Source organism: Caretta caretta, chromosome 1 (genome assembly GCF_965140235.1).
Source record: "Caretta caretta isolate rCarCar2 chromosome 1, rCarCar1.hap1, whole genome shotgun sequence".
Taxonomy (NCBI): domain Eukaryota; kingdom Metazoa; phylum Chordata; order Testudines; family Cheloniidae; genus Caretta; species Caretta caretta.
The window spans coordinates 16,513,542-16,540,604 of record NC_134206.1 but is presented as its reverse complement, the minus strand read 5'-3'; the positions used below and the strand labels follow the sequence as shown (position 1 = coordinate 16,540,604).

Below are 27,063 nucleotides of genomic sequence, written 5' to 3'. Positions count from 1 at the left end.
CCATAAAAGGGCTACGCTACCAGGTCTGTTTCTATACTGACATGATTGTTTCCTTCCCCACCAAAACTGGGAGCTAAAGAGGAGGAGTGCCATAATGTGATGCTTCAGCAGCTCTGGGTTTTCTTTGCATCGAGGGTGTGATCCAGCTCCAATTTGAAGTCCGTGAGCAGACCACCATTGATGTCAGAGGATGTTGGCTTCTTGTAGACATTCCAACATGGTAGTCACTCAGGCAAAAGAGAATCATTGCCAAGGCCAGAAGAGTCTTCTGTTGCAATGCACCTGCCCGAACCAGAGTGGCAGCTTTCTCCTGCTGCCTCTGTCAGAGGCCTTTTAGCCTGATTGCCACCCTGGCTCCTGGAAGGACGACTGACAGACCAATATGTGAGTTCATTCAAGTAACCTCCGACTGGCTACCACACTCCTGACGTGAAGTGCTGATGAATTGTCAATAGAAAATCCATTGGCTGATCAGCCTTAGAGAATCTCCTAATGCACGAACCTAATTACTACAAGAACCCAGCTTAATTAAGGCTTACAGTTCAGCTACTGAGTTGGCTGGAGTAAAAGAAGGGCTAATTAAGGTAGTGTATAATCTCTACTGTGATGGAACTGCATAAAGACTGTACAGCTCTGGCACACTGAGGAGCAGGCCTGACCAATAATATTGGACTTTAGATTGATTTTTTTATACTATTATAAATTGAGGATTGCAGAAAGCAGTATTGGCAAATACTTCGGTAGCAAGTCATATAAAACAATTATGGAAAGAACCTCATTGATTCAATGAGCTGAATGATGATGGTTTCTCCTTTGCAGAGCTGTCTGCTGTATGGCTACAATAGCACCACCTACTGAAATGCTAGAGGGGTAGGAAGTGTTCCAGGTGACTTTTCCAAGTGGCTCAGGAAGAGGTGGTAAGATGACTTGAGGTTCTGTGGGGTGAATCTGAAGCTGTCCCTGGTGGAGCTCCAACTTAGAATGCCTGGGAGCTATGGTGTTATGTGGCTAGCTTTTCCATTGTGCGGGTTGGGTAGCATTGTGGAATTCTGGCCTCATTACTGGGTAGTTCAGCTTCTGACATAATTCTGATGTTTGGATATAGACTTAACGGTGAGGGGGTGTCATGCCTAGACGTGCTGATCCACAGCTTCGTTGTCTTCAGTGAGATTTGTGGGTGCTCAGCCTCTCTCGGGAGATATTAGTTAGTTGGAAAGTCTGTTATTGTCTTGGAATTCTCAACCGAGGATTTTGAGTTAGCAAGTCCCCCTTGTATTGAGAGAGAATTATTATCTTCATCTGAGGAACTCATACCCAGTGTCTGGCACATTACAGAAAAAACTTGCTAGTTTATGAAAGGTTCACTGTGAGAATGTAATCATGGCCACTCACTGAAATTTTTCAAGCATACATTTCAGTTTACTTTTATTCCTCAGAACCTTACAGTTTAATGGGGGCATTAATGGAAATAAAGAAATCAACAATAGATGGGTATTTCTAGGAAGATTGTTTTTCTTCTGAAACTCCTAAAGAGTTTTCGTTTGTGCCATTACAAAGCCCAGGGTAAGAGATCCATAAAGTGGGATTAAAGTGTAGTGCAAGTGTCTTTAAATCTAATCCTTTTTAGCCTATACCTCATTCTGTGATATACAGTATCGTCAATGAAAAGCAATGATAGGGTTAATATTTTAATGCATTTATGCTTGGAGATCTGTTTCTCCGCTTTGAGCAAGCTCATTAGAATCAGAAAGCCTGTTTAAGCATTGAGTGCCTGTTTATTTAAACCGGGCCTAGAAGTAGTTACTCTTCTTTTTACCACCTCCAACGCTGTGTTTGGGGCTCTACTGGACAAACAGGAAAACGTGGGGCTTGATTCTAATCTTGCTCACATAGGTTAGGAATCGCACAAATTAAGAGAGATTAGAATCAGGTCGTTGGTGGTTGCCCCAAAGAGTTTACAATCAAATTTTAGACATGACATGACATGGCTGGTGGATAAGCAGTAGAAAGCTGGTGCTTTGAGGAAAGACCAATGTTACAGCCATAAGATCACAGGGTTACTCACTTCAGTTACGTGGGCCTCAAAAGAATCGTGAGATTCCTGACAAAGATTACAATTCACGTCCACATGTATACAAAGCACAATCATGTTTACTAGAATGAGCTAATGCGGCTTTATCTCCAATTTAATCTCTGCATGAGAGCTGGATATTGAGAGAACTATGAATTTTTAATGCAGTAGATGCAATTAAATTATTTAATTCATTATTGAAAACATTGTTTACCCAGTCAGTGTAACTTAGGCTTATCCAAGCTACAGCCCTGTTTTATTGAGACGACTTCTTGAATATGCATTTTTTTATTTAATATGAATTTGAAAGCAGTAGCTGCAATCAGTGGAGCAAAGCTTGACTTGCTCATTATGCTGTTTGAAAATGGATGCTGGAGATGTTGGTTAGTGAAAAGTTGTATCCTTACAGACGCAGAATTTAGGTGTTTAGCAGGATATCCTGGTATTCAGTAAATCCAAATATAGAAGTTAAAAAGTTCTGTGCCATGAATTCTCGACAGTAAATGTTCTAACATTCTTTAATGCTCTAGTACAGTGGTTCTTAACCTGGGGTGCAAGATGCCCTTTCTGGGGGTGCGAGACATGCCAGATTTTTTTAGATGGTAAATCATCGAAAACACAAATTAAGCACAGGCATGTAAGTACAACTACTTTGTTTAATCAAACCTATGTTTATATGTATATAATTCTCTCTCTCTTTCATTCTGTAATTATGATATATCTAGGTTTAAAGAACTGACCTATTTCAACAATTTTTGATAAGGGGTGCAAAAACATATTTTGAGAACCAAAGGGGTGCAGGCTGCAGTAAAGGTTAAGAACCACTGTTCTAGTACTTCACACATCCATTTCAGTTGTCTTAGAGTTCCTGAGCCTCCTTGATCTATTGGCTTTCTCAGCTTACCTTTGTCTCACTTTCCTTCTCCCTGCCCTCAGCTTCCTCTGTATTCTTGCCAATTGCGGCTGCTACTCCCCTCTTTGGTTGCCCTGCATGCTGCAGATGCTCAACATCTGTTCACCAGAAGATACTTCTGGTTCCTCCTAGTGTCTCTCTCCGTGTGGGATCCTCCAGTATTCCATCTGCCCTTCTTTCATTCCTCCCTTTTCCAAAGCTGTCACTATTTAACATTCTCTCCACTTACACTGAAAAATACCCAAGGACTTAATGTTGTTTTAGACAAACGTTTAAGGCTATGTACCTTATTCTGCTCTGTTTCACAGTACATGATCAATCTGGAGTAAAGCCATTAACCTCTATAATGTTACTCTGGATTTTTATGGATACAATTGAGAGCAGAATCTGGTCTTATGAGCACAGGACTCAAATAAGACTACCTGGTTAAACTTGGAAAACACAATACATGTTTGCAATATAATGGGTTAAAATGGTGGCTTTTAGGGTAGGTGGGTGTCTTTAAAACCTCCGTTTTGGTGATATGAATACTTTGGGGAACAAGGTCTGCCTATATAGCTGAGTAGCATTTGTTTTGCAGTTGACAAGACAGCAGCTGGAAAACATAAACTATGCGGGACAGTCTCTCCCATTTGTGTGTGGACTCATCACCCTCTCTGGGCTCTGTGTGGCCTACAAATGCAAATATCAAGAATATCAGAATATGGTTGTCCCATAACATTAAATCTTTATCAGTGTGAAGTCAGAATCTTTTTCACGTTGCCACAGATCGTATGTTTTTGTTGTGTATTTGGTTGCAGAGGATGTACTGTGAACTGCCATGGAAGTATTCTTTGTTCTTGATGTTCGTTCTCTCTCTCTCATATACAGCCAATAAAAAGAAGGAGAAAGAACGGCCAGAAATTTCCCTCCCTTCAGATTTTGAACACACGATTCATGTTGGATTTGATGCTGTCACAGGAGAATTCACGGTACGTGTTTCTGGGGGGAAAGGAGGATTACACAGTTGTTTATCATTAGTGGAGCTGGGACATATTCATCTTTCATAAAGTAATGCCAGAAGGGACTATTGTGATCATCTTGTCCGATCGCCAGCATAACACGGGCCAGAGAATCCCACCCAGTGTAATTCATGTGTAGAGTACTCCTGGGGGAATTCTGTGCCACTGCGTGGATGCAGAATTCAGGTTCCTCCGCAGATTTCTTTGCTTCTCTGCAGAAAATAACAAGGAAGCAAAGGGAAGCCTCAAGAGCAGTCATGCGCCCACATGGTTTCTGGTGCACAGAGCAGCGAGTTTGGGGGAGGCATTGCCCCTGCCCTCCAACAGAGGCAAGGTGTGGGGGAGCATGCGGGGTCACATGCCACTGCCTCCAGTGGGGAGGCCCCCCATTTCTGCAAGAGCAGACCTACCTGGCTGAAGGAAGGCTTCAGCTCCGGCTGCTGACTCTGCAGCTGGATGTTGCCTCCTAGGGCCTAGTGCTGGTTGTGCTCCTCTTCTGTGTGCTTGGGAGCCTTCCTGTTTTCTGTACAAGGTTGAGTGCCCACAGTGGGGCAGGGTAGTGCGGAAGTAAGGGGGGTGGGATAGGGCAGGGGGAGTGGGATAGGAGTGAGGGGAGGGGGATGGGGTAGGAGACTATGGGGAGGGGAAAAGGAGGGAATGGGGAAGGGGGAAGGAATGGGGGTGGGAAGTAGAAACCCGGCATGCGGTGTCCCCTCAGCAGCAGCACCCCCATCCTCCTGAGGCCCCCCCTCCCTGCCAAGCTCCAATCACCTTCACCTGGACCCCTCTGCAGAATCCCATTCCCCCTGCACCTGGAACCCCCCCAATGAGCCCTTGTGCATCCACATTCACCACTGAGCTGCCCACACCCAGATTGCACCACACAGAACCCTCTCAACCCACACTGAGCCCCTCCACACTTGGATTCTGCTGGGTTGAGCCTGCCCGTCCACACCTGGTGCGCCTGGCACAGAGGGGCAGGGCCCCGGGTGTTTCTGAGGAGGCCTGGCCCTTGTGCTGTGTCAGGGTCAGGTGCAGCCTCACAGCCGAGTCCCTGTCCTGGGGCAGGGGCTGCAGGTGATCTCCCATCTCTGTACAGCCAGTGGCTTGTGTTCCTCACTGCCTCCATTGCTGGAGCCTCCACATTTATTTATTGACAAATAAAATTTGCAGAATTTTGTGGAATTTTAAAATGTGCGCAGAATTTTTTTTTTTTTTTTTGGCACAGAATTCCCTCAGGAGTAATATAACCTGGTTGCTGGAAGTTTGCCAGTTGTCAAACCTGGCACCAATATGCTTCAGAAAGGTGGTCTGTGGGCCAGTTTTTCACTAGCTGTTCTTAGTTGAAGTGGACAGTGAGCCAGCTTTTTTTGCATTGCTGGGCCAGGGCAACAGAAAAGGTTAAGCTGTCCCTGACAGCTATGTCTCACTGAGCTTCAAAGTTCTCCTTTAGGAAGCAGCCAGCTCCCCACAAACACTCCTGTTCGTGTGCAGCATGTGCTTTCCTTAGGCTAATGGCATCTATTTCGCATTATCCTTTTTATTGATGTGCAGAATATTGGGAGGACAGGGTTATGCTGTAATCTTGCTTACACTCAGTAGTAGTTCATATCACTGCCTCTGGGGCTCTCCTGAGCTAACCAAAATGCAACAGTTTGTCACATCTGACTAGCAGATCCACCAATCTATCCTTGAATGTAGACTAGCTATTGGGGGAGGGGCGGCGGAGCCGTAACCTGTAAAGTCCCTAACACACCAGTATGAAAAACAATAATACCAAATTATTCAGTGTCTTTTGTGAGCTTGACAAATGCGGTCACCAAATTTATTTCACTTGTGGCTAAAGCCACGTTTCTGTGTTGAAATTCTGTATTTAATGTTTGGGAGACACTCAATTAGATGCTGTTAGAATTACCAAATGGTCACAACCAGCACTGGGCCAAAATATGATTTGGTGCCTATCGAACTACTGCATTACAATAGCACCAGGAGGCCTGAATCCGGATCAGAGCCCCGATTGTGCTGGGTGCTGTGCAAACGTGGTAAAAGAGCTTCCAATCTAAATTACCACTGTAGTCATTTTACAAGTGGATAGTCACATAATTGTACATTTCTTATATTGCATATAAGACTTTCCTGAACCAAAACACAGGGTCTGCCTCTTCCTCTTTTGAACTTTGGGAGCTGGATCTGAACTTCGGGATTCAGAGCTATGGGGCTATTCAGAGCCCGCTGATTTCAGTGAAACTCCACATGAGCATGAGGGTTCGCCTGCATGGATGGGACTGCACTATCTGGATTTAGATTTCAAACCTAGGTTGCTGGGCGAAGAGAAGGTGTGAATCCAATAAGCCTTCTCACAAACAATGAAAAATCCCAGAAACTGAGTGGCCGAACTAAATGTTTTAAACAACCTTAGGCCGAGTGTAGACTGCATCCAAGAGTTTGGTGCTAACTGCTTGGAATGTCTCAAACAGGGTATGCCAGAGCAGTGGGCTCGGTTATTGCAGACCTCCAACATCACCAAATCGGAGCAGAAGAAAAACCCCCAGGCAGTGCTCGATGTGCTAGAATTCTACAATTCCAAAAAGACCTCCAACAGTCAGAAGTACATGAGTTTCACAGGTATGTGGTAAATCTCTGATTCTGCATTACTGAATGTGACTCCCTGATAAGTCCTTGTGACTTTTCTTTTAAAAATTAAAATAAACGAACAAACAAATGCCAAAACACCTTGAGAGTTGTTTTTACAAAGGAAATGCGATTTTCTTCCACTCGGCTTCTCCTCCCTCCCCCCCCAGGCTTGCTGCGCGAAACAGCTGTTTTGCGCGCGGCAAGCCTGGGAGGGAGGGGAGGGGGAGAAGCGGAGTGGCGGTGGCGCGCTCAGGGGAGCAGGCGGAGCGGAGGCGAGCTGGGGCGACGGGGGCACATTTCTAGGGGCGGCATGGCCGGTGCCGGAATGCCGCCCCTAGAAATGTGTCGCCCCAAGCACCTGCTTGTTTTGCTGGTGCCTAGAGCCGGCTCTGTCTGTGGCAGTGAGGTTGGGGCTGAGGAAGTCATGGTTCTGGGGCCTCTTTTAAAAACTGCTCAAAGAAGCGAGAAATGTCTTGGAATTTGTAATAGCTTCCCCTGCTGGGGTCTGTGTGCTCCATCCTCAGTTCTTGAGTGCTTCTGCACAGACTTTTGTTCACTGGCATTTTTCACTCTTCTGGAAAAGCCTGCATAAGGCCCTGGCTACATGTATTGCGCCAACAGTAGGGGCTGGTTTACATAGAGGATCAGAACCTGCTGTTGCTACCAGCTAAGGTCACAGGTTTGTTACCCACCAAACACCCCTGGTGGTGGCTCAGCATCTGAGATGGCTGCATTCCAGTGCTGGGGGAAGTGACATGTATATCTTGGAAAGCACTTCTGGACTTTTTGGAACAAAAGGTGTCACATTAGTAGTGGGACAAAAACATGGAATATCTACACCTGGAACTATACTTTAAGTCTTCTTCATAATACTCTGTCCCTTTTTAATTTTTTTTTAAGTGCTAAGCTGTTCTTGATCATCTGCTACCCTTGCATTCTCTAGAGGCCAAAGATTGAAGAAAAACACCTTTGAGCACTTCTGAGTTTTCCATTTGTATTCATGGGGCTCAGTATGCTAGTCTGGTGTCTTGTGGCTAAGGCACTGGACTGGGACCCAGGAGATCTGGGTTGAATCCCTGGTTCTGCCACAGACTTGCTGTGTGATGCAGGGTAGGTCACTTAAACCCCTTAATCACTCTGTGCCATGAGTCACAATCTGTGAATTGGGGATAATACTTCCTTTCTCCTACCCTCTGTTTAGCTTGAAAGTTCTTAGGAGCAGTGTTTGTCACTATGGGTTTGTGCAGTGCCTGGCATGCTTGGGCAGTGATACAAGTAATTTATAATAATTCCAATTGTATCTGTTCTGTTTTGTTTTCAGATAAATCTGCAGAGGAGTACAGTTCATCAAATACACTGGTGAGCTTTCTGTTTCTTTTATTAATGTTTGTTTCATAGAATCATAGAATATCAGGGTTGGAAGGGACCTCAGGAGGTCATCTAGTCCAACCCCCTGCTCAAAGCAGGACCAACCCCAACTAAATCATCCTAGCCAGGGCTTTGTCAAGCCGGGCCTTAAAAACATCATATATTTTTTATATTTTAAGTTTAACAATGTGCATAAAATAAAACTATAGCTGGAGAGACATTTTTATATTTAAAATCAACATTCTCTTTCACTTCTAGCCTACCCAAAATATGGCTGAGCAGCTAAGTTCCCTCTAAGCAGCGAGGCTGTGTCGCCGTGCAGTTGTCTATCAAGCACTGCGCAGGTGCTTACAGCTGCGGAGGGCAGAGATGCCTCTCCCCCAGCCCTGGACCTGCCGGGGCTCCCCAGAGCCAGCCCGGCCCGGACAGTACCTGGTTTATCATGGCACCGGGCCCACGCTCGGCAGGGGCCCCGCAGCCCGGCCCGGTGCTCCACTTCACTTGTGTTGCGGCCCAGCGGCTGCAAGACTGGCTCCTCTCCAGCCCCTCCCTCACGCTTCTCTAGGCCCACTGGCCCAGGGCTTCTACGACCCCGCTCCCCCGAACCCACTTGCTCCTCTCAGGTGGCCGGCTGAGGGCTCCTCTCTCTGCCTCCATCACCAACCAGTAGGCAGCAGCCGCTGGCTGCCTGCCAGTGACAGGGAGAGGCGGGGCGGGAGGGGGCCGAAAGGAGCCCACAGCCGCTGCTGCTGCTCTGGGCTGCTGGTGAGGGACGTGCTGCGGCCGGCAGAGAGGCGCCCGATCCAAACCCAGCCCAAGCCCGGAGCTGCTGTGGGAAGAGAGTCCTCTCTCCTCACTATAGTCCTGGAGCCCCCTCCTACATCCCAAACCCCTCATCCCTATGTTGGTGCACATAACAAAATTCATCCCACACATGTGTGGGAAGAATTAGAGGGAACACTGCTAAGCAGAATTAATTGTCATCTTAACTTTTAAAAATTGGTATAAATTGGGGTGTCTGTCATTCTGGCCTACAAATGTTTCTTTTCCTTGTCCTGTAAACTCTGCTATTGAGTTTACTGCTTTATATTCCAAGTGATTTTTGTTAGCGAATATTGCTGCGTTCATAGAAACAGATCTATTTCTGGACTCTATATTAGTGAACAGCAGTTTCCCCTGTGCGAAATAATCTGGAAAATGAAAGCCAGCCTGTTTTTTATCAGATATCAATAAATGTCTATGGTCTGACCAAATTTAATTATTAGCATGCAAGGTCTGATTAGTAAACCACTGTTGATGATTAACTAAATTAATCTTGACAAATAAAATGAAAGGTCTTCTCTCTTCTTGACCTGTACTCCAACTATTCCAGCACATGTTCAGCACCTCCCTTTACTGAGAAGATACAATTTAAAAGTTTTGCTGTTTGTCGGACATTGGGTGTGTGTGTGTGTGTGTGTGTGTGTGTGTGTGCGGTATTTTTTAAGTAAGCAAACACAAAAGGATTAAACAAAATAATTTACAAAAATATAACCGCTCCATCATCATCTTAGATTCATAGATATTTAGGTCAGAAGGGACCATTATGATCGTCTAGTCTGACCTCCTGCACAACGCAGGCCACAGAATTTCACCCACCACTCCTACAAAAAACCTCACACCTATATCTGTGCTATTGAAGTCCTCAAATAGTAGTTTAAAGACTTCAAGGAGCAGAGAATCCTCCAGCAAGTGACCTATGCCCCATGCTACAGAGGAAGGCGAGAAACCTCCAGGGCCTCTTCCAATCTGCCCTGGAGGAAAATTCCTTCCCGACCCCAAATATGGCGATCAGCTAAACCCTGAGCATATGGGCAAGATTCATCAGCCAGATACTACAGAAAATTCTTTCCTGGGTAGCTAGGATCCCACCCCATCTAATATCCCATCACAGGCCATTGGGCCTATTTACCATGAATATTTAATTACCAAAACCATGTTATCCCATCATACCATCTCCTCCATAAAGTTATTGAGTTTAAAATCTTAAAGCCAGATAGATCTTTTGCCCCCACTGCTTCCCTTGGAAGGCTATTCCAAAACTTCACTCCTCTGATGGTTAGAAACCTTCGTCTAATTTCTACTCTAAATTTCCTGGTAGCCAGTTTATATCCATTTGTTCTTGTGTCCACATTGGTACTGAGCTTAAATAATTCCTCTCCCTCTCTGGTATTTATCCCTCTGATATATTTATAGAGAGCAATCATATCTCCCCTCAACCTTCTTTTAGTTAGGCTAAACAAGCCAAGCTCCTTGAGTCTCCTTGCATAAGACAAGTTTTCCATTCCTCGGATCATCCTAGTAGCCCTTCTCTGTACCTGTTCCAGTTTGAATTCATGCTTCTTAAACATGGGAGACCAGAACTGCACACAGTATTCCAGGTGAGGTCTCACCAGTGCCTTGTATAACGGTACTAAAACCTCCTTATCCCTACTGGAAATACCTCTCCTGATGCATCCCAAGACCACATTAGCTTTTTTTCACGACCATATGACATTGGCAGCTCATAGTCATCCTATGATCAACCAATACTCCAAGGTCCTTTTCCTCCTCCGTTACTTCTAATTGATGCGTCCCTAGCTTATAACTAAAATTCTTGTTATTAATCCCTAAATGCATTTCCTCACTACAATACCTTTATCTGGAGTGAGTTTGCTGTCTCTTCATCCAGAGGCAGTGCATGCCTATTCAACTATGTTTGGGTCTGCCTTATAAAGGAAACGGAAAACTTACATTGTAAGCTTTTGTAACTGTTTCCTCTTGTTGTAAAAATGTGTCTGTCATAAGTAACTTAAACTGTTTAACTGTGCTAACATCTAATAAGGAAGCGGGAAGCTGTCATCTTGCCCGGTTGTTGACCTGGGGCCTGATTCTGTGAGGAGCTCAGCAGCCTTATCTTACTAATTTTTGAGTCAGAACTTCCTTAGGTAACGTTCAATGTCTTGCAGAATTAGGCCCTCAAATTTTGATAAAGCAAGTGCCCCTCAGTTTTTAAATGTATGAGGAAGGCTGGAGACGTAGGGTCAGTTAAACTTACTAAATTTTACAGATGTAACTTTGGTTTAATATTGTCTGTCTCTCTGCCAGCTCTAAGGAACTGGTGGGAAACCGAACAATCAAAACTAAAAATGAACCCAAAGCATGAAGACAAATATTACTGTTGTGGTGATCAGGGGAAATATGCACTTTGATACAGTCACTATTTTGTAAAGTAATACTAGGATTTTTAAATCTAGTCTATTTCAAAATAATAAATAAAAGTAATTTCAGGTTCTACTCTTCTCCCTGAGTAGCCCTTGCTAATTTTTGTAGTTTTACAATCACACTTAAATTTGTCCTGTTTCTGTCCCACACGAACAGGCGAATGACAATAACAGGGAAACTGTGAAATTGACTGTATACAAAGTGTGCTCAGATAAACAAAGGAAACTGGAAAAATAGAGAAGTTTTGTTTTTACCAGTCTTTGTTATAGTCAGTTTAGGCTGTCACTTCTATCAATAGTAAGTTTACAAAAAATTCAGGCAGTAGTGATTTTGGTTTTTGTTTGTTGACTGTGTCCCTTATGTAGGAAGGGATTGTGAAGTGTATTATTTTTCAGTTATGAATATGTAGAAATAAGGAGACTCTATCAGATTTGAAAAGGCTTTCTAGATCCATATAGCTACTATATCCCATATGTATTACTGAAGTAGGACCTGTCAGTATTAAGCCTGATCCACAACACTAAATCTGATTTCAGCCTGATCCTTTAACTTTGGAAAAGTGTGTGGATTTGGATCCAAACTTCATGGCTTGGGCCCAACCCTGACCATAATATGGAAAGGGGGTGGCATGCAGACCTTCCACAGCATCAGTGCAGGGGACAGTGTCTGACTGCTGCTGGAGAATATGGTATCGCTGTAAGGATATAGAGGTGCTGAGGCCACAATGATCTCAGCCATCTGTTTAGGTGAGAACAAGTCAGTCTCGTTTCTCAGTAGGTGAGACCATAACAAACACCGTGCAACGGAAGTTAATCTGCACCCAGAGCCGTGTTATTTATTACTCTGGTTATTAAAATCAGTGCGGTGCTTCTGCCAACCCTTGTTTTGTTGGCACAGCAACATGCTTTAGCTGTGCTAACAATCTGCCCAGGATCTATTCCTGCCACTTAGGGTTGTCCCAGAATGAGAATCTACTGGAAAAGCAGGTTGGTTTCTTTTGCACGGGGGGCGGGGGGGCGGTACTGGTACTAATCACAGGTCTGGTCACTATTTTTAATAATATCTTTGGGAAAGAAGTAGCGAGCCTGTCTGTTTGCTTGCCATACTTGAAGAAAAACTCTCACAGTCCCTAGACTCAAAGTGGCACAAAACAAATCTGAGGACTGAAAACTACCTTCACCTGTAGCTGGGTGACATGATGGCTCAGGAGAATGGTAAATGAAGAAGGAGCCCTTTATTCTCTAAGAGCCCTGTTCAGATCTGTCCCAGATCATTACCATCTGATGACTGTTGGTAGACTTGGTTCAATTCCCAGTGGGACAGGTGTCCTAGGCACATTTCATAATGTCGATTTGGATATGCAGGTCACCACTAGTTGCTTTGATTTGGGAACATTTTATGCATAAATCATGCTGCTTTCAGGGACATAGGTATTAAGCACATATAGACCAGATTAAAAACAAGTCAGATATCCACACTGTAGGAGCTGTGTAAAATATGGGTGCTGGACATACTGCTGTTGAGTCCAGTCCTAAAATCGGAAGCCTCTTACCTAAAATTGCAGTGTACTTTGCACTAGATCAGATTTAGATGACCTGAACCAAAACATGGGATCCAAACACCCCTGAACTATGCAGTTTGGATCTGCACCCAAAATTTTGTTTCCTGGACACATCTCTAGATCAAACTGAATTCTATTAAATTCAGTTTTGGTCATTACAAATGTGCAGTGAGAGACAGTCCCCACCGGGAGCGCCTAGAACCTAGTCAGATGAAAGATTATTATTATTGTGGTGCACTGAGAAACTTGTTGGAATTGCAAGCTATCACTTTGAGTGGTATGGGATATTTCCTGGTCCTGCTCGTAAGTTAGGGGGTCTGTAGGGAAACATACAATCACTCATCAATCTGCAGAGAACAATTCAAGAACAAGGTGGGGTGAGTTGTGCCTTGCTGTCTTATGGAGCAGCCTGCTTTGTCTATCTCTGATTTTGGTTACTGTGTGTTATCATTCTGGATTCTAAGAATAAAAGTAATTATGTTGCAACCTTCCAGAAAGACCAAAACCCCCCCAAAAACCCACCATAAAATACTCTGATTTTTGTTTGTATGCCATGAGCATAAGTTATCCCCATTGTATAGAGGGGAAATCGAGGCACAGATCTCTTTAAATTGAAAACAAGCTTTTCCTGCTTCTAAAGATCAGTCTCTTCATACAGCCATGTGCAATTGCAGTCCCTTTTATCTGGCTTTGTGGTTTCATGTAATGAAAAAAATCATGTAGCAAAGTATAGTTTTGACTTAGCCTCATTCTGCAATCTGACCATGTGTAGAGCTTCATCGCCTTCAATGACACTTCATACCCTTGCTGATCTGAGCAGCTAGTCAAAGTTCGAGGCCCTAGGGCTTTCTAGTTGGGAATAGAAGTCAGTGATGGAGTCTGGTATTTTGCAACATTGTTTATTTACAAGGAATGTAGAAAATCCTGTTTCCCTGAGAATGAATCAAACAGGGTACAATGTTCTGGCTCTCAGCACCCAAACTACTCTTTCCAGACAGTACCCCAGATTTCTTTAGATTATTTTCAGGATTAAGTTGCCAGCTGCTTACTCAGTGTCTCTCCCATGCTTTTTGCATAGACACCTTTGGTCAAACCATACCCAGTGGATCTCTCCACCCACATAATGCTAATTTCTGGGCAGCCCTCTCTCTTAAGTGAGGGCTTGTGCTAAACCCATTTGAAATGGAATGTGTTGGTTAAGCTCTTAACAGGTTCCCTGCAGGGACATTTCAGGATCAGAGCCTTAGCTAGTAATTTATAGCGCAATACTATTTCTATAAACAACCAGAAATATCTGATATTGAGGCGTTGCTGCATAATGCATCTCAAATTACCTCCAGCGTGCATTACTATCCAACAGAGAATTTTGAGCAAGCCTTCAGGAGTCCAAGAAACCTGGTTAATGGATTTTTTTTAGGGCCTGATCTTGCAAACACCCATGTGCTCATGTGAATAGTTCCATAACTTTCCTAGTGGGTTTAAGTGTTTGTATGCGTAGGCCATCAAATTGTCACTTTATAGCATAATCCAAGAGATCTGACCACGGTTTCTTGTCAAACCCGTTTGATAATCATTCCAGTTGTGATTTGAAGGGCTTAAATGTTAGAAGCATGATTCCATTTCTGTGGGGAGTGATTTAAAAAAAAAATTATTCTGGGACTCCAAAGGCTATCTTTTGTCTTTTAACCAAAATGCAGAATGTGAAGGCTGTATCAGAGACCCCTGCAGTACCGCCAGTTTCAGAAGATGAAGATGACGAGGATGATGCTGCTCCACCCCCAGTGATAGCTCCACGACCTGAACACACAAAATCAGTGAGCAAGCTGGAAATCTTTGTTCCCTTCCTACAGATTTCACTACTTTGGGCTAGTCTGCAACTTGAGTCTGGCCAGGGTAAGGGGTGGTGCACAGCTGCACTTCCCCAGGAACATACTTGAGAACAAATTGTGACCCAGAGTATGTCTATATTTTGAGCTGGGGGTGTGATTCCTAGCTCGAGGAGACATAGTCACGCTAGCTCTGATTGAGCTAGCATGCTAAAAATAGCAATATGGCCGGGGTGGCAGGAGGTGTGGGGGTTAGCCTCCCCAAATACGTATCTATGGTCTGAGATGGGTACATACTTGGAGCGCCTACCCCTCCTGTTGCATGTCACTGCAGCCAAACTGCTATTTTTAGCATGCTAGGCGATCAGAGCCAGCATGAGTATGTCTTCTTGAGCTGGGAATCACACTCCTTTGCTCTGGGAGAGGAGTAAATTACTTCATGGCTTTTCATAGAGCAGCTTAATGGAGCAGCCTCCGTGCATCCAACCATGGAGCTCTTAATGTTGTAATGCTATTTACTGTAGTAATATTTCTTTCAGTGTTTGGCACATGCTACTGCTAAGGACATATGTCTTGTGCATAGAGGTCTTTTATTTTTAATCTTCCTTTAATAAAACATATTTGCCTCCCAACGCAAAGGTGTACACCCGTTCTGTGATAGAGCCCCTTCCACCGCCTCCTACCAGAGATGTGGCCACCTCGCCTATCTCTTCACCCTCTGAAAACAACACAGCATCCCCTGACACAATGACCAGGAATACAGAGAAACAGAAGAAAAAGCCGAAGATGTCAGATGAAGAAATCTTGGAAAAATTAAGTATGTCATCTTTTAAAATCCATATTCTGATTTATTTGGTGACTTAGAGGCAAATTCCGTTCCCAAATCCTTAATAAGCAGAGATCCTGTGACAGTTACATTCTGAGATCTTTCACTTCAGGCTTCATTTGATGACTCAATGTTTGTGTTATTCAATGACCAATTCAAGTGCAAATTTAAGCACCGAGAGACTTATTTTCGGGCATGCTGAGTATGATGATTACAAGTGAAGCCCAGTGGGAGCTGCAGATGCTCAAACCCTGTGGCAATTAAGCCCTGAATATAGACATATATATTTTTTTCAGTGTGAAAGCTGAAGCCAACCTAGATGTTGCTTTTTCTCAACTCTAGGATAATTATATTTAACTTTGTTAGGCTGAAGGTGAGCAAAGCGTGTTACTGTGACCCAAACCAAAAAACCACCCAAAAAACCTAAATAAAATCAGCAAAAGGATATAGCTAGAAAACTTCCACATTGCTCTCCTCCCATAGACACCATGGCCTAAAGGGACTGGTGCCCAACATGAGGCCGGCACCTTTTTGAAGGGGACTGGTGGTCAGAGGGTCGGTTGCTCACTCACCATTTTCTGTAAATCAGGTCCTGGTAAGGCATCTCAAAAATTGAGATGCCCCAAATCACTGGTTGTTTTGGAAAACATAGGCCCAGCTTTCCATCATGTCTCCCAATGGTTCAACAATTGCTTTCTATCTGTAACATTTTAAAAGCATTCTGGTACAGCTGAGAGCAGCAGCAACCCTCAGAAAATCTTCTCCCCTCTTCCCAACAAAACCAAATAAAAGGGACTTTCCCCACTAAAACTCCCACTCCCTTTAACAGAAGCCTTTACCAGGCCCTGCTCCAAAACCTGGGTAAAATTGCTATCCTGAAGGTCCCCAACCTCTGACGTTTAAGTAGTCAGTTGGCACAAGCAAATTTTAAAAATGTAAGACAATAAAACATGACTTGCAGATCAACTGTAACACAAATATGAATCAATGAAATCCAGGACCAGCTCCTCAACTGGTATAAATTAGGGTAGCGCCTCTGAAGGCAATTAGGAAAAAACTTTCCAACTCTCAGGGTAGTTAAGCTCTGGAATAGACTTCCAAGGGAGGCTGTGGAATCCCTGTCATTGGAGGTTTTTAAGAACAGGTTGGGTAAACATCTGTCAGGGCTGGTCTAGATTTACTTGGCCCTGCTTCAGCGCAATGGGCTGGATTAGATGACCTCTCGAGGTCCCTTCTAGCCTGACATTTCTGTGATTTACTGTTGTTTGTGTTACCGTGGTCCCTCTTCATGGATCTGGACCCCATTGTGCTCGGTGCTGCACAAATACAGGCCCAAAAGACAGCCCCTGGCCCCAGAGAGCAAAGGAGTGACTATTGTGTAACAAAAGGCTATTAAATAGAATCCGCTGAATAATTTAATTTAATTTAAGGCAATGTGAGTGCAACACTTGCAAAGTCACCACAGCTGTGTTGTGTTAAATGCGTCAGCCTTGCTGGATCTGCTTTAAAGGGCCATGTGTTCTGCATTGTGTTAATTCTTTCACATTGGTGCCTTTAGCAACACCCTCTGGCAGCTGCAAGATTGTTTTTTTGCTGGAAGCTTTGCCATCCATTGTCTCCCCAGTGTAATTCTATTGAAGAGAGCAGAGTTGAACTTGCTCATACTGGGGTTCAAGTTTGGCCCATAGATGGGTTTTCTGACAACCACTTAGAGCTCCTGCAAACATAATTAGGAACATAAGAACAGCCATACGGGTCAGACCAAGGTCCACCTAGCTCAGTATCCTGTCTTCTGACAGTGGCTAATGCCAGGTGCTTCAGAGGGAGTGAACGGAACAGGTCATCATCAAGTGATCCATCCCATCACCCTTTCCCAGCGTCTGGCAAAATTTAACAGCTTTTCTTGCACCTGCAAATATAGAAAGATTTTAAAGAACTTTTAGCGCATATGCAGCACTTTGCAAACCTTACTAATCTTGCCAACCTCCTGTGAGGCAGGGAAATATTACCCCATTTTACAGATGGGGACACTGAAGCAGAGATTAAGGCCAACGTTTAATAATATCCCAACTCCTCCTAAATCCTGTCATTACCCCTCTCTAGCAGTTATCAAACTTACAGTCTGAACCCAAGGCCCAGGCCTTACACTGGAAAAGAGGTGTCTTGAGCCCTTGCCTAGCAGTTCATCCTCAAGGAGCAATGGTCATTTTTATAATTGTGGCGTCAATTCTTGCTTTGTGTAGTTGGGCTGCCCCCTTGTTCCTCTCCATTACTTCTGTCTGCCCCAGATCCTGTGTTTTGGCTGCGCCCCAGTGGTGTCTGAAAATAGCCTGTTTTTACATCGCTTGCCACTGGGTTTCCAGGCCTCATTACTAAATGCAAAATGGTCTGCAAAGGCTACTATGCGTCTAGTTGGTATTTCTTGCTCAGCTCTGGGCACTTGTGAAAATCCCACCATATACTGACTGCTCAGGTAACTTGCAAACACTAACTTTGAAAAATGCTTCTGTTCCCAATTCCCATATTAACTCCTAGAATGGCACCGCTTTGGCTCTTTCCATCTGCCTGTGCTTTCAGAAAGGTTGGCTTTAATTTCCCCTCTGATTCCCAACCTACTCAGGGGGATGATGATACTTCCTTACCCCTCACAGGTGTTGTGAAGATCAAAGCTCTTTGCAAACAGTAACTGGAAGGACAAGTAATATTGAAATCGAAACACTCCACTGATTTTTGACAAAGGTCTTCTAGAAACCAGGAAGGTTTCTCTCAGAATCCTGCCTGGTTTCCTGCCAGGTTGCCAGCCAGGCAGACTGCCTTGGAACCAGGCATCCCAGGGCTTCCAGGGTCTGTGGCTTTGGGGCAGCCCACCAGGCAATATGCCCTGCAGCTGGGGATCCCCGTGGCTTCCAAGGTGTGGCACTGGGGCAGCCCCTTAAGCAGTCTGCCCCATGCGAGGGTTCTGTCCCCTTCCATGGAGAACTTCAACATTTTGGGGTTTTGTTCCAAATTGGAATGAAACCAGATCTCCAGCTATCAAAATCCTCTGTGAAATGGAATATTTTCCTCTGCCCAGCTCTACTAGGTACAAATCCCTATCCTCTACACTCAGCCCTCTCCCTTCAAGGGAGCTGAGCAGCCGTGCTGGTGGGAAAGTATGAGGATCCACCGCATGTTAACTGTGGTGACAGTGAAGCTTATGGCCTTCCAGCAAACGAGTTCTCTTTTGAGCCCTGATCCTGCAGAGAACTCCATGTGAGCAGCTCCTGCATCTGCCCAGTGCAGCCGCAGGCATTTACCCATGCAGAGCTCATTGTGAGGTTGGGGCCTTGATGCATAACGGATTGCTTTTGCATTGGTGTATAACAAGAATTTTAAATCACACTCTTCCTCCTTTTTTTTTTTTTTAAAGGAAGTATCGTGAGCGTGGGGGACCCCAAAAAGAAATACACACGGTTTGAGAAGATCGGGCAAGGGTTAGTATATGCTGCTTCCCCCCACTCACTATACACACAGCAGAAAACCCAAGCTGGGTTTGTTTGCTGGAAACAGTATCATAACATTTTCCTTCCTTCCCTCTCCCCTCATACTCTTGAGTCATAGTGACTGTGAGGTTTTGTGTGATTGTTTAATATTAAAATACATGTCATTAGATGACCGTGTTGCTAAATATATCTGTGTGCAGGGAAAGAACTGCTTATTTCTAGTGCGCATCTTCAAATTACAGATTTGCTTTCAGAATTAACCCTCTCTGCTCAGCGTTGGTTTTGTGTCCCCTCGCAATGGGGTGTAGGAGGAGGAGTATCAGATGTACTACCTCTTTCTTTACTGACAGTTGACTCCATTTTTTAAGATGGCTGTTGATCTATTGTACAAATGTTTTCTCCCTGTAGTGAGTATACAGATGGTTAACTTTTGTTCCATTTAAAACTATGCAGGCTTCTCTCTCTCTCTCTCTCTCTCTCTCTCTCTCTCTCTGGGCCATTAAAGACAATGGAAGATTTGCTACTGAATCCAGTGGGTGCAGGATCAAGTTTTTTGTCCCTCATTACAAATGCCATGACTGTCTTGCCTCGCTGATTCAGTCTACCCTTTAATCTCTGCCATGTTGCGGGAACCTTGGTGCTGTCATGTCAGTTTAGATGGGATCAAATCGAATGATGGGATCAAATGTTCCGAATTAGTGATTTTCCAGAACAAGGTTCAGTCCAAGACCCTAACCATGTCAAGAGATTGTTGTGTTCTATGTCACTTTTTAGCCATTGGGGTTTGCTCATAAATATTTCCGATTGCTATTTGCTCTTGGAAGTGTTGTGCGGAAACAGAGTTGAAATAAAATGTTCATTTAAGATAAAAATTTAATGGATTGGAAAATTCTTCTTTTATGTAAAGATATCCCTCTTGCTGCTTAGCACTAATCATGTGTTTTCTCTCCTCTTTGATTAGCGCTTCAGGCACAGTATATACTGCAATGGATGTAGCTACAGGACAGGAGGTGAGTGCTGCCAGATTACTTCTTCACTGGGCTTTGGAAGAGGCCCTTCAAATTCTAATTGACACTACCAAATATAGAGCTTATTTCAAAGATTCATGACATGTAGCTTTTAATGAGAACGCTTGGTTTAATTTAATGAGAGGCCTGGGCTAGTGGTCTGAGCATAAGACTGGAAAAAACGAGGCGCTCCTAAATTCTACACCCTGCCTAACTTCACATTTGGAAGGATTTTTTTTTTCTTTTTGCAGCCATGAGGATGGGGGTATGTGTGTAAAAATATACTAATTATATGTGATATTAACATACATGTTGTATATTAACCTGTATAGTTCAATTTCCCTGAGCTCTTCCATAGAGGGGCCCATCTACTCTATCCTCATTTAAGTCCCCCTTAAAGACCCACTTTCTATCCACTGCCTACAGGGAATCTAATTGACCTGCTCCGAAAATCTTTGTTTCCCTTTCCCAGTACAACCTCTGTCTACTTGCTTGTCTGCCCTAAGGCTGATAGATCACTGAGGCAGGTACGATCCCATTCTGAATGTCTAGAAAGCACCAGCACATCATGGGCAGTACCATAAACTAATGACGATGGGTTCACAGCACCTCAGAAAATAAGGTCCTATATATTACGTCTATTAGACAAATAAGAATTTTGCAATGATAGAATAATGTTCATTCTAATAATATTAAAGCTAGTGTTGAGATAAACAGGAAAGTTTGTAGTATTATTGGTACTTGAAATATGGGTCGATTTTGCAATTATACAAAGCCAACAATTAAATACCAGTAGTCTTGCAACTATCTGCTTTTTGCTGACACTATTAGGGACTGAAAAGGGGGGAGATGACAAAGCACTAATATAAGTTTGACTTCGCATTTTTGAAAAGGGGAACCATGTTGACTGCTGCTTGTTTCTTGCAATTTCTTTGGAAAAGTAGTATGAAAGTTCATTGTCCCTGTATGTTGCCTCTTAGGATCCCTTTGCTGAGTTCCATACTGATACTCAAACTCATTATACACAACTGCGTAACCCATGGACTTAAATGACTTCCAGTAATTCCTGGTTCTCAACTTGGTGAGAGCATGATCAAGCCCTAGACTTTACATTCCTGAAATCCTTCCTTGTATTCAGTTAACCCATTCCTTGCTACAAGGAGTTCAAGTCATTTTTGGACAGCGGTATCAATCTTTCCTATTATTCTGAAGTTCATCGACATTGAATGGCAGCACATTTAAAAGTAATAAAGGGAAATATTTTATTTATACAATGCATGTAACCTGTGCAACTGCTTGTCACAATATACAACAGGCTAAGAACTTAGTAGGATTATAAAAAGACTCTACAACTATATGGATAATGAACATCCAGAGTTACTAGTGTATGAATTAAAAATAAAAGATGAAACCAGAATTTTGGAAGGGATGGATGCTTCAGTGCATAAGCCACATACTGACTAATGGATTAGAAAGAAACTTTCCCAGTGGAGTATGGGGGCAGGCTATCCCATAACTATATACTAGAGGCCTTCTTTGCTCTGAAGTGTCTGATACTGGTTACTGTCAGACAAAATAGAGGGGTGGGTTAGTTGGACCACTGTTCTGATCCAGTCTGGCAATTCCTGTGCTTCTTGGTTCTCACCACTTCTTCTTTAGATCCAAGATGGCTTCTCCTCTGGCTGTGTTCTATATTCCATGTGTCATAAAACTGTCTTGTTTATAAAAGGAATCTCTTTGACTGTTAGGCTGTTTGTTATCTAACTGATATATGGGTGGTTAAAATTCCCCTGATCTAGGGATTTCTTGTCTTCCAGCTCTGTGAGGTCTGGAGCAGATACCCTCTGTTTTTCATTCCTCCTGTCCTAAGGGAACAAATGTTACCACTGCATGTTTGGCTGTCAAACTGTTGACAAGCAGCACGTTCTCTCTATTCTCACCTGTGTCAGGGTTTCCTCTAGCATCTATCACCATAATATCTAAGCGCTGATTGTATCTATCATAGAATATCAGGGTTGGAAGGGACCTCAGGAGGTCACCTAGTCCAACCCCCTGCTCAAAGCAGGGCCAATCTCCAACTAAATCATCCCAGCCAGGGCTTTGTCAAGCCTGACCTTAAAAACTTCTAAGGAAGGAGATTCCACCACCTCCCTAGGTAACGCATTCCAGTGTTTCACCACCCTCCTAGTGAAAAAGTTTTTCCTAATATCCAACCTAAACCTCCCCCACTGCAACTTGAGACCATTACTCCTCGTTCTGTCATCTGCTACCACTGAGAACAGTCTAGCTCCATCCTCTTTGGAACCCCCTTTCAGGTAGTTGAAAGCAGCTATCAAATCCCCCCTCATTCTTCTCTTCCGTAGACTAAACATCCCCAGTTCCCTCAGCCTCTCCTCATAACTCATGTGTTCCAGTCCCCTAATAATTTTTGTTGCCCTCCGCTGGACTCGTTCCAATTTTTCCACATCCTTCTTGTAGTGTGGGGCCCAAAACTGTCTATACTGGCATTTTCCTTGCTGGCTCCCATCATTAGAAATGCTGCCTTTTCTGCCATTAGCTCTTCGCCATAAAGGCACAACTACATTCCCTTCACTTTATCTTTGCCTAAATCAGGGGTCTCAAACATGCGACCTGCGGGGTTATTTCCTGGGGCCACCAAGCTCCCCTCCCTCCTGCTCTCTCTCCCCTCAGCATGCCGCGTCCTTGCTCCTCTGCCTACCTCCAGGCGCTTCCTGCCACCAAACAGCTGTTTGGTGGCACTTAGCACTTTCCAGGAGGGAGGGGGAGGAGCAGGGAGCCACATGCTCAGGGAAGGAGGCAGAGAAGAGGCGGGGCATGGGCGGGGATTTGGGGAAGGGTTGGAATAGGGGCAGGGAGGGGGCGGAGTTGGGGCGGGGACTTTGGGGAAGGGGTTGGAATGGGGGCGGGGAAGGGGTGGGCCTCTTGAAAGGAGTGGAGTGGCGACGGGGCCAGAGGCAGCAGGGGCGGCGGGGGATGTCAGTGATGCTGCCCTCAGGCCAATGTATTAGTCCTCATGTGGCCCTCGTGGTGATTCAAGTTTGAGATCCCTGGTCTAAATATTGTACAAAAAACCAACAGGACGTTAATACAGTCAAACTGATTCTGCCAGCTTATTCACACTGAGCAGTCCCATTGATTTAACAGTTAAATGACTATACTATGAGTAAGTGTGCCTGAATTGGCCTTTGTAAACTGGTATTGTGACTATTTGGATATAATGGCGAAGAGCACATTGCATGAGACCTCTGTCCATTCTGTCTGTTTATACACACACATACAGATTTGTGTATGTGCAGTGATGCACTGCAGAAAGATACAGACCAAGAGACTATAATAAGAGTCCACCCCATCCCCCAAGTTTTGGCTAGAGATGGGCCTGAACCAGACTCTCAGATCTAAACACCACCAAACTTTGGATCTGAACACTGCTGCTCACCATTGTAGCTCTAGTTATAACAGAGTGAAATTAGTACCTTGGAAAACTGCACTTAAGCTAAATGAATTTGTCCCACAAATTTCTTGGAGCCTGACTTGCATTTGAAAGAAGATGCTGATCCAAAATAAAGAGAGCTGGATTCCTTAAAGAATGAGCTTTTTAGAGAAATCAATCCATATTGTAGTAAGGAGCTATTTGTTATTTTGCCAAGAGCACTGCAAGGAGCAAGCCTGTCCAGCTATGACGCAGACTTCTAGTAGGAAAATACTTGTCTCTCTATATTTTTTTGCTTGCGACGCTGAATGCTTCTGGAAGTGGACTAGATGAAAGTACTTGCCCTGTTACAAAACAGCTGAGTACCCTGAGATAATAAAGTGGTGTTAAACTTTATTTGAAAATTGGACTTAAGTAGCAGAGACTAGCAACTGGCAGATTTTTAGGGATGTTAATATATGAATGCTTTACATATTTTTTTCTCTCCTACTCTTAGGTTGCAATCAAACAGATGAATTTGCAACAGCAGCCCAAGAAAGAACTTATAATTAATGAAATCCTTGTAATGAGGGAAAACAAAAACCCCAACATTGTCAACTACTTGGACAGGTATGTTCTGATTTAAAAGATGGGCTGTGTATAGCCACTGGCAGCCCTTTCACCTTCCTCGGTGATCCTGTTTGAATCCAACCCAGGGTGATGACAGTAACACTGTATAGTAACTATGTGCCATGAGTTTGGTGCTCTCAGTCCAGTTCTTAGTGGGCAGGTGTCTGCATCAAATAGCCTTCGCTGGCACTTGATTCACTGTAAAAATGCTGGCATGGAAGGCTTTAGTGCTATATAGTCAGGATTCCAAGTTGTATCCCTCTCCTTTGCTGCATTTTAGACACTGAAAGCAATTTCCTTCTGGCCACCCAAGGAGAAATGGAAACTAAGCCATGATATGTACATTTTCTTTCCTCTTGTACTGGTGCTGACATCCAGCTTGCAGAGAAATAAGCCTGCCAGGATCCCAGGGAACACTCTCCTTTAGCAGTTTCTTAAGATGACTGTTCCTCTCCGAGTCAGGATATAATAGTTGAGCTGCTGAATAGAAAACATACCCAGGGCTGGGCACAATCTAGGTATGAATAATGGAGTGCAAGTGGGTGCAAGGAGCCTTTCTCCCCATCCTATGCACCCCTTCTCTGGGGCTGGATACAATCCAAGCCCTTTCTGTTCAGGGAGCCCCAGGGCTGAGCAGAGATATTGCCCAAGGTGGCAGTAACCTCTCCAAAGGGAGCAGGGCTCTTCCCTTCACAGAGCTGGCCCTCCTAGGGTTGGGAGCACATGCTGTGCCCTTTGGAAGAGCACATCAGCTGCTGCTTTCCTGTTAGACCCCTGGAGGCACTGGCCTGCTTCAGACATGCCATCTCCTGGAGCTCCCACTGGACTGTTGTGCCCCAGCACCACCTCTTGTGCTTGTCCGCGGGTACTTTTGGTACTGATTTAGCTGTCTGTATTTCTAAGCCAATATTGTTAAATCCGTACAAAACTGTGTGTAGACAAGCCCTGGGGCACAACGTTCTGGCTGCGCTGTGCGTTCTGATACCACAGCCACAAAATCCACCTTTCCACACAGAAGTTAAGCTTTCACCTTTAAAAAAAAATAAAATGCTTCTAGTCCTCATGACCGTGAAAATCGCCATGTATATGTGCCCAGTGTATATATCAATGCGGCGATATTTCCCCGAGTCCGTAGACCAGTGGTCTTCAACCTTTTTACGCCCAAAATCACTTTTTGAATTTAAGGGCAACCCAGGATCTACCCCGCCACTTCCCTGAGGCCCCACCCTTTCCCTGAAGCCCCACCCCTCTCACTCCATCCCCCACTCTCTCTGTCGCTTGCTTTTCTGCACCCTCACTCACTTTCACCAGGCTTGGTCAGGGGCTTGGGGTTCAGCAGGGGGTGCAGGCTCTGGGCTGGGGCCGAGGGGTTCGCAGTGCGGGAGAGAGCTCTGGGTTGAGCCTGGGGTAGGGGGTGGGGTGCAGGGTGCAAGCTCTGGGAGGGAGTTTGGTTGCAGGAGGGGGCTCTGGGCTTTGCAGAGTGTTGGGGTGAAGGAGGGCTTATGGGGTGCTGGCTCTGGGAGGGGGCTCAGGGCTGGGGTTTGGGGTGCTGGCTCCCTCCAGGCAGCACTTACCTCTGGTGGCTCCCGGGTGTTGGCACAGCGGGGCTTAGGCAGGCTCCCTGCCTACCCCGGCCCCACTCAGGCACATCGGCACCTCCTCCCCATCACGAGCCTGGCCACCCCCCACCCTGACAGCCAGTAGTGCACCACGTGGCCACGCTGCTCCTGGAAGGGGACAACATGCCTCTGCAGCCCCTTGGGGGGGGGGGGGGGCATGGCTCTGTGTGCTGCTCCTCTCTGCAGGCACCGCCCCCGCAGCTCCCATTGGCCACAGGTCCCCGTTTCCATCCAATTGGAGCTGCAGGGGTGGTGCCCGCAGAGAGGAGCAGCATGCAGAGACCCTTCCCCCCGCGGGTCCATGCTGGCTGCTTCTGGGAGTGGCTTGGGGCTGCTGTGGCCGGAGATCGTGATCAACTGCGAGAGTGTCCAGGATCGACCAGTCGATCGCAATCGACCGGTTGGTGACCACTGCTGTAGACAGTTTGAAACACATCTGTGAGAGCCGTGAACTGCCTCTTTCAGCCCAACAGTGTGTTCACACTGAAACCTAACGATGACGGCAGAAACATCAGCATTGTCAATTGTTTTATTGTTGACCATTTTAGAAGGAACATCCAGTTAAAAGGCTTTTACTCTAATCCCAAACTACCTTCCCAATTGCCAAAAACTTCACTTGTTTCCTTCCCAGCTGCCAGAACCTCTAACCTCCCCCAGTAACTATTAAGATGCAATTATGAGCTGTCAGAACAAACATTTGTGGCATGTCCAAAACTGTGGGGACTGCATACAGTGACTTGAATTTAGTATCAAATAATGTGGAGCACTGTGTATTGGTTGCATGAGCCATTTTCATACTTCATTAAAGTTCTCCATATTTAACTTCAATGGAACTGCCACAGAATTAAGGCCCGGGTTGCTGCAGAGCATTCAGGGCCCTGAATACAGCCCCTTGGCTCTGGGCCACACACTTAAATCTTGACTTACTCCAGCCCTTCAAAAGCACTGTAGGTAAATAGCCATGAAGTTTTGTCTCTGGATCTCTCAGATTAGACTGTGTAACAGAATACGCATCTGCTCTGCACAGATATTAAAGTCCCCAAGATCTTTTCTTAAGGGGTCTGCCCTTCTTTACCAAAAAATGCTGCTCCTCACACTTTTGCATCAGTGAGCTGCAGTTCAGTGGAGCTCTATATACTGCAATCTTGTAAAGCATTTTAGTACCTTTAGGGATGACAGGTGCAGCTATATAAATGTAAATTGTTATGAATAAAACTAAGGGTGTGTTGAGATGGAGAAGTGACATTGCAAAGGCACTGGAGGGTTATATTACCTTCAGCTTTTTCCCAGTGTGTATCTGAGACAGACACCAGTCCGTTATTGATCAGTCTGGCTATTTTTGTGCCTACAGTAGGACCTCAGCGTTACAAACACCATGGGAATGGAGGTTGTTCGTAACTCTGAAATGTTTGTGACTCTGAACAAAATGTTATGGTGGTTTTTTCAAAAGTT

General features: G+C 44.7%; 1 protein-coding gene across 8 annotated transcripts in view; it reads left to right on the top strand.

The window, feature by feature from the left end:
• Window positions 1-27,063, top strand: part of PAK1 (p21 (RAC1) activated kinase 1) — a 120,048-nt gene that overhangs the window by 66,843 nt on the left and 26,142 nt on the right. For all 8 annotated transcript variants that reach the window (XM_048840271.2, XM_048840324.2, XM_048840287.2 and 5 more), the window contains 8 exons: window positions 3,855-3,955; window positions 6,463-6,610; window positions 7,941-7,978; window positions 14,489-14,605; window positions 15,257-15,434; window positions 18,853-18,916; window positions 19,887-19,935; window positions 23,880-23,992. In XM_048840271.2, coding sequence (XP_048696228.1) covers window positions 3,855-3,955; window positions 6,463-6,610; window positions 7,941-7,978; window positions 14,489-14,605; window positions 15,257-15,434; window positions 18,853-18,916; window positions 19,887-19,935; window positions 23,880-23,992 — 808 coding nt within the window. The remainder of the gene's footprint in view (window positions 1-3,854; window positions 3,956-6,462; window positions 6,611-7,940; window positions 7,979-14,488; window positions 14,606-15,256; window positions 15,435-18,852; window positions 18,917-19,886; window positions 19,936-23,879; window positions 23,993-27,063) is intronic.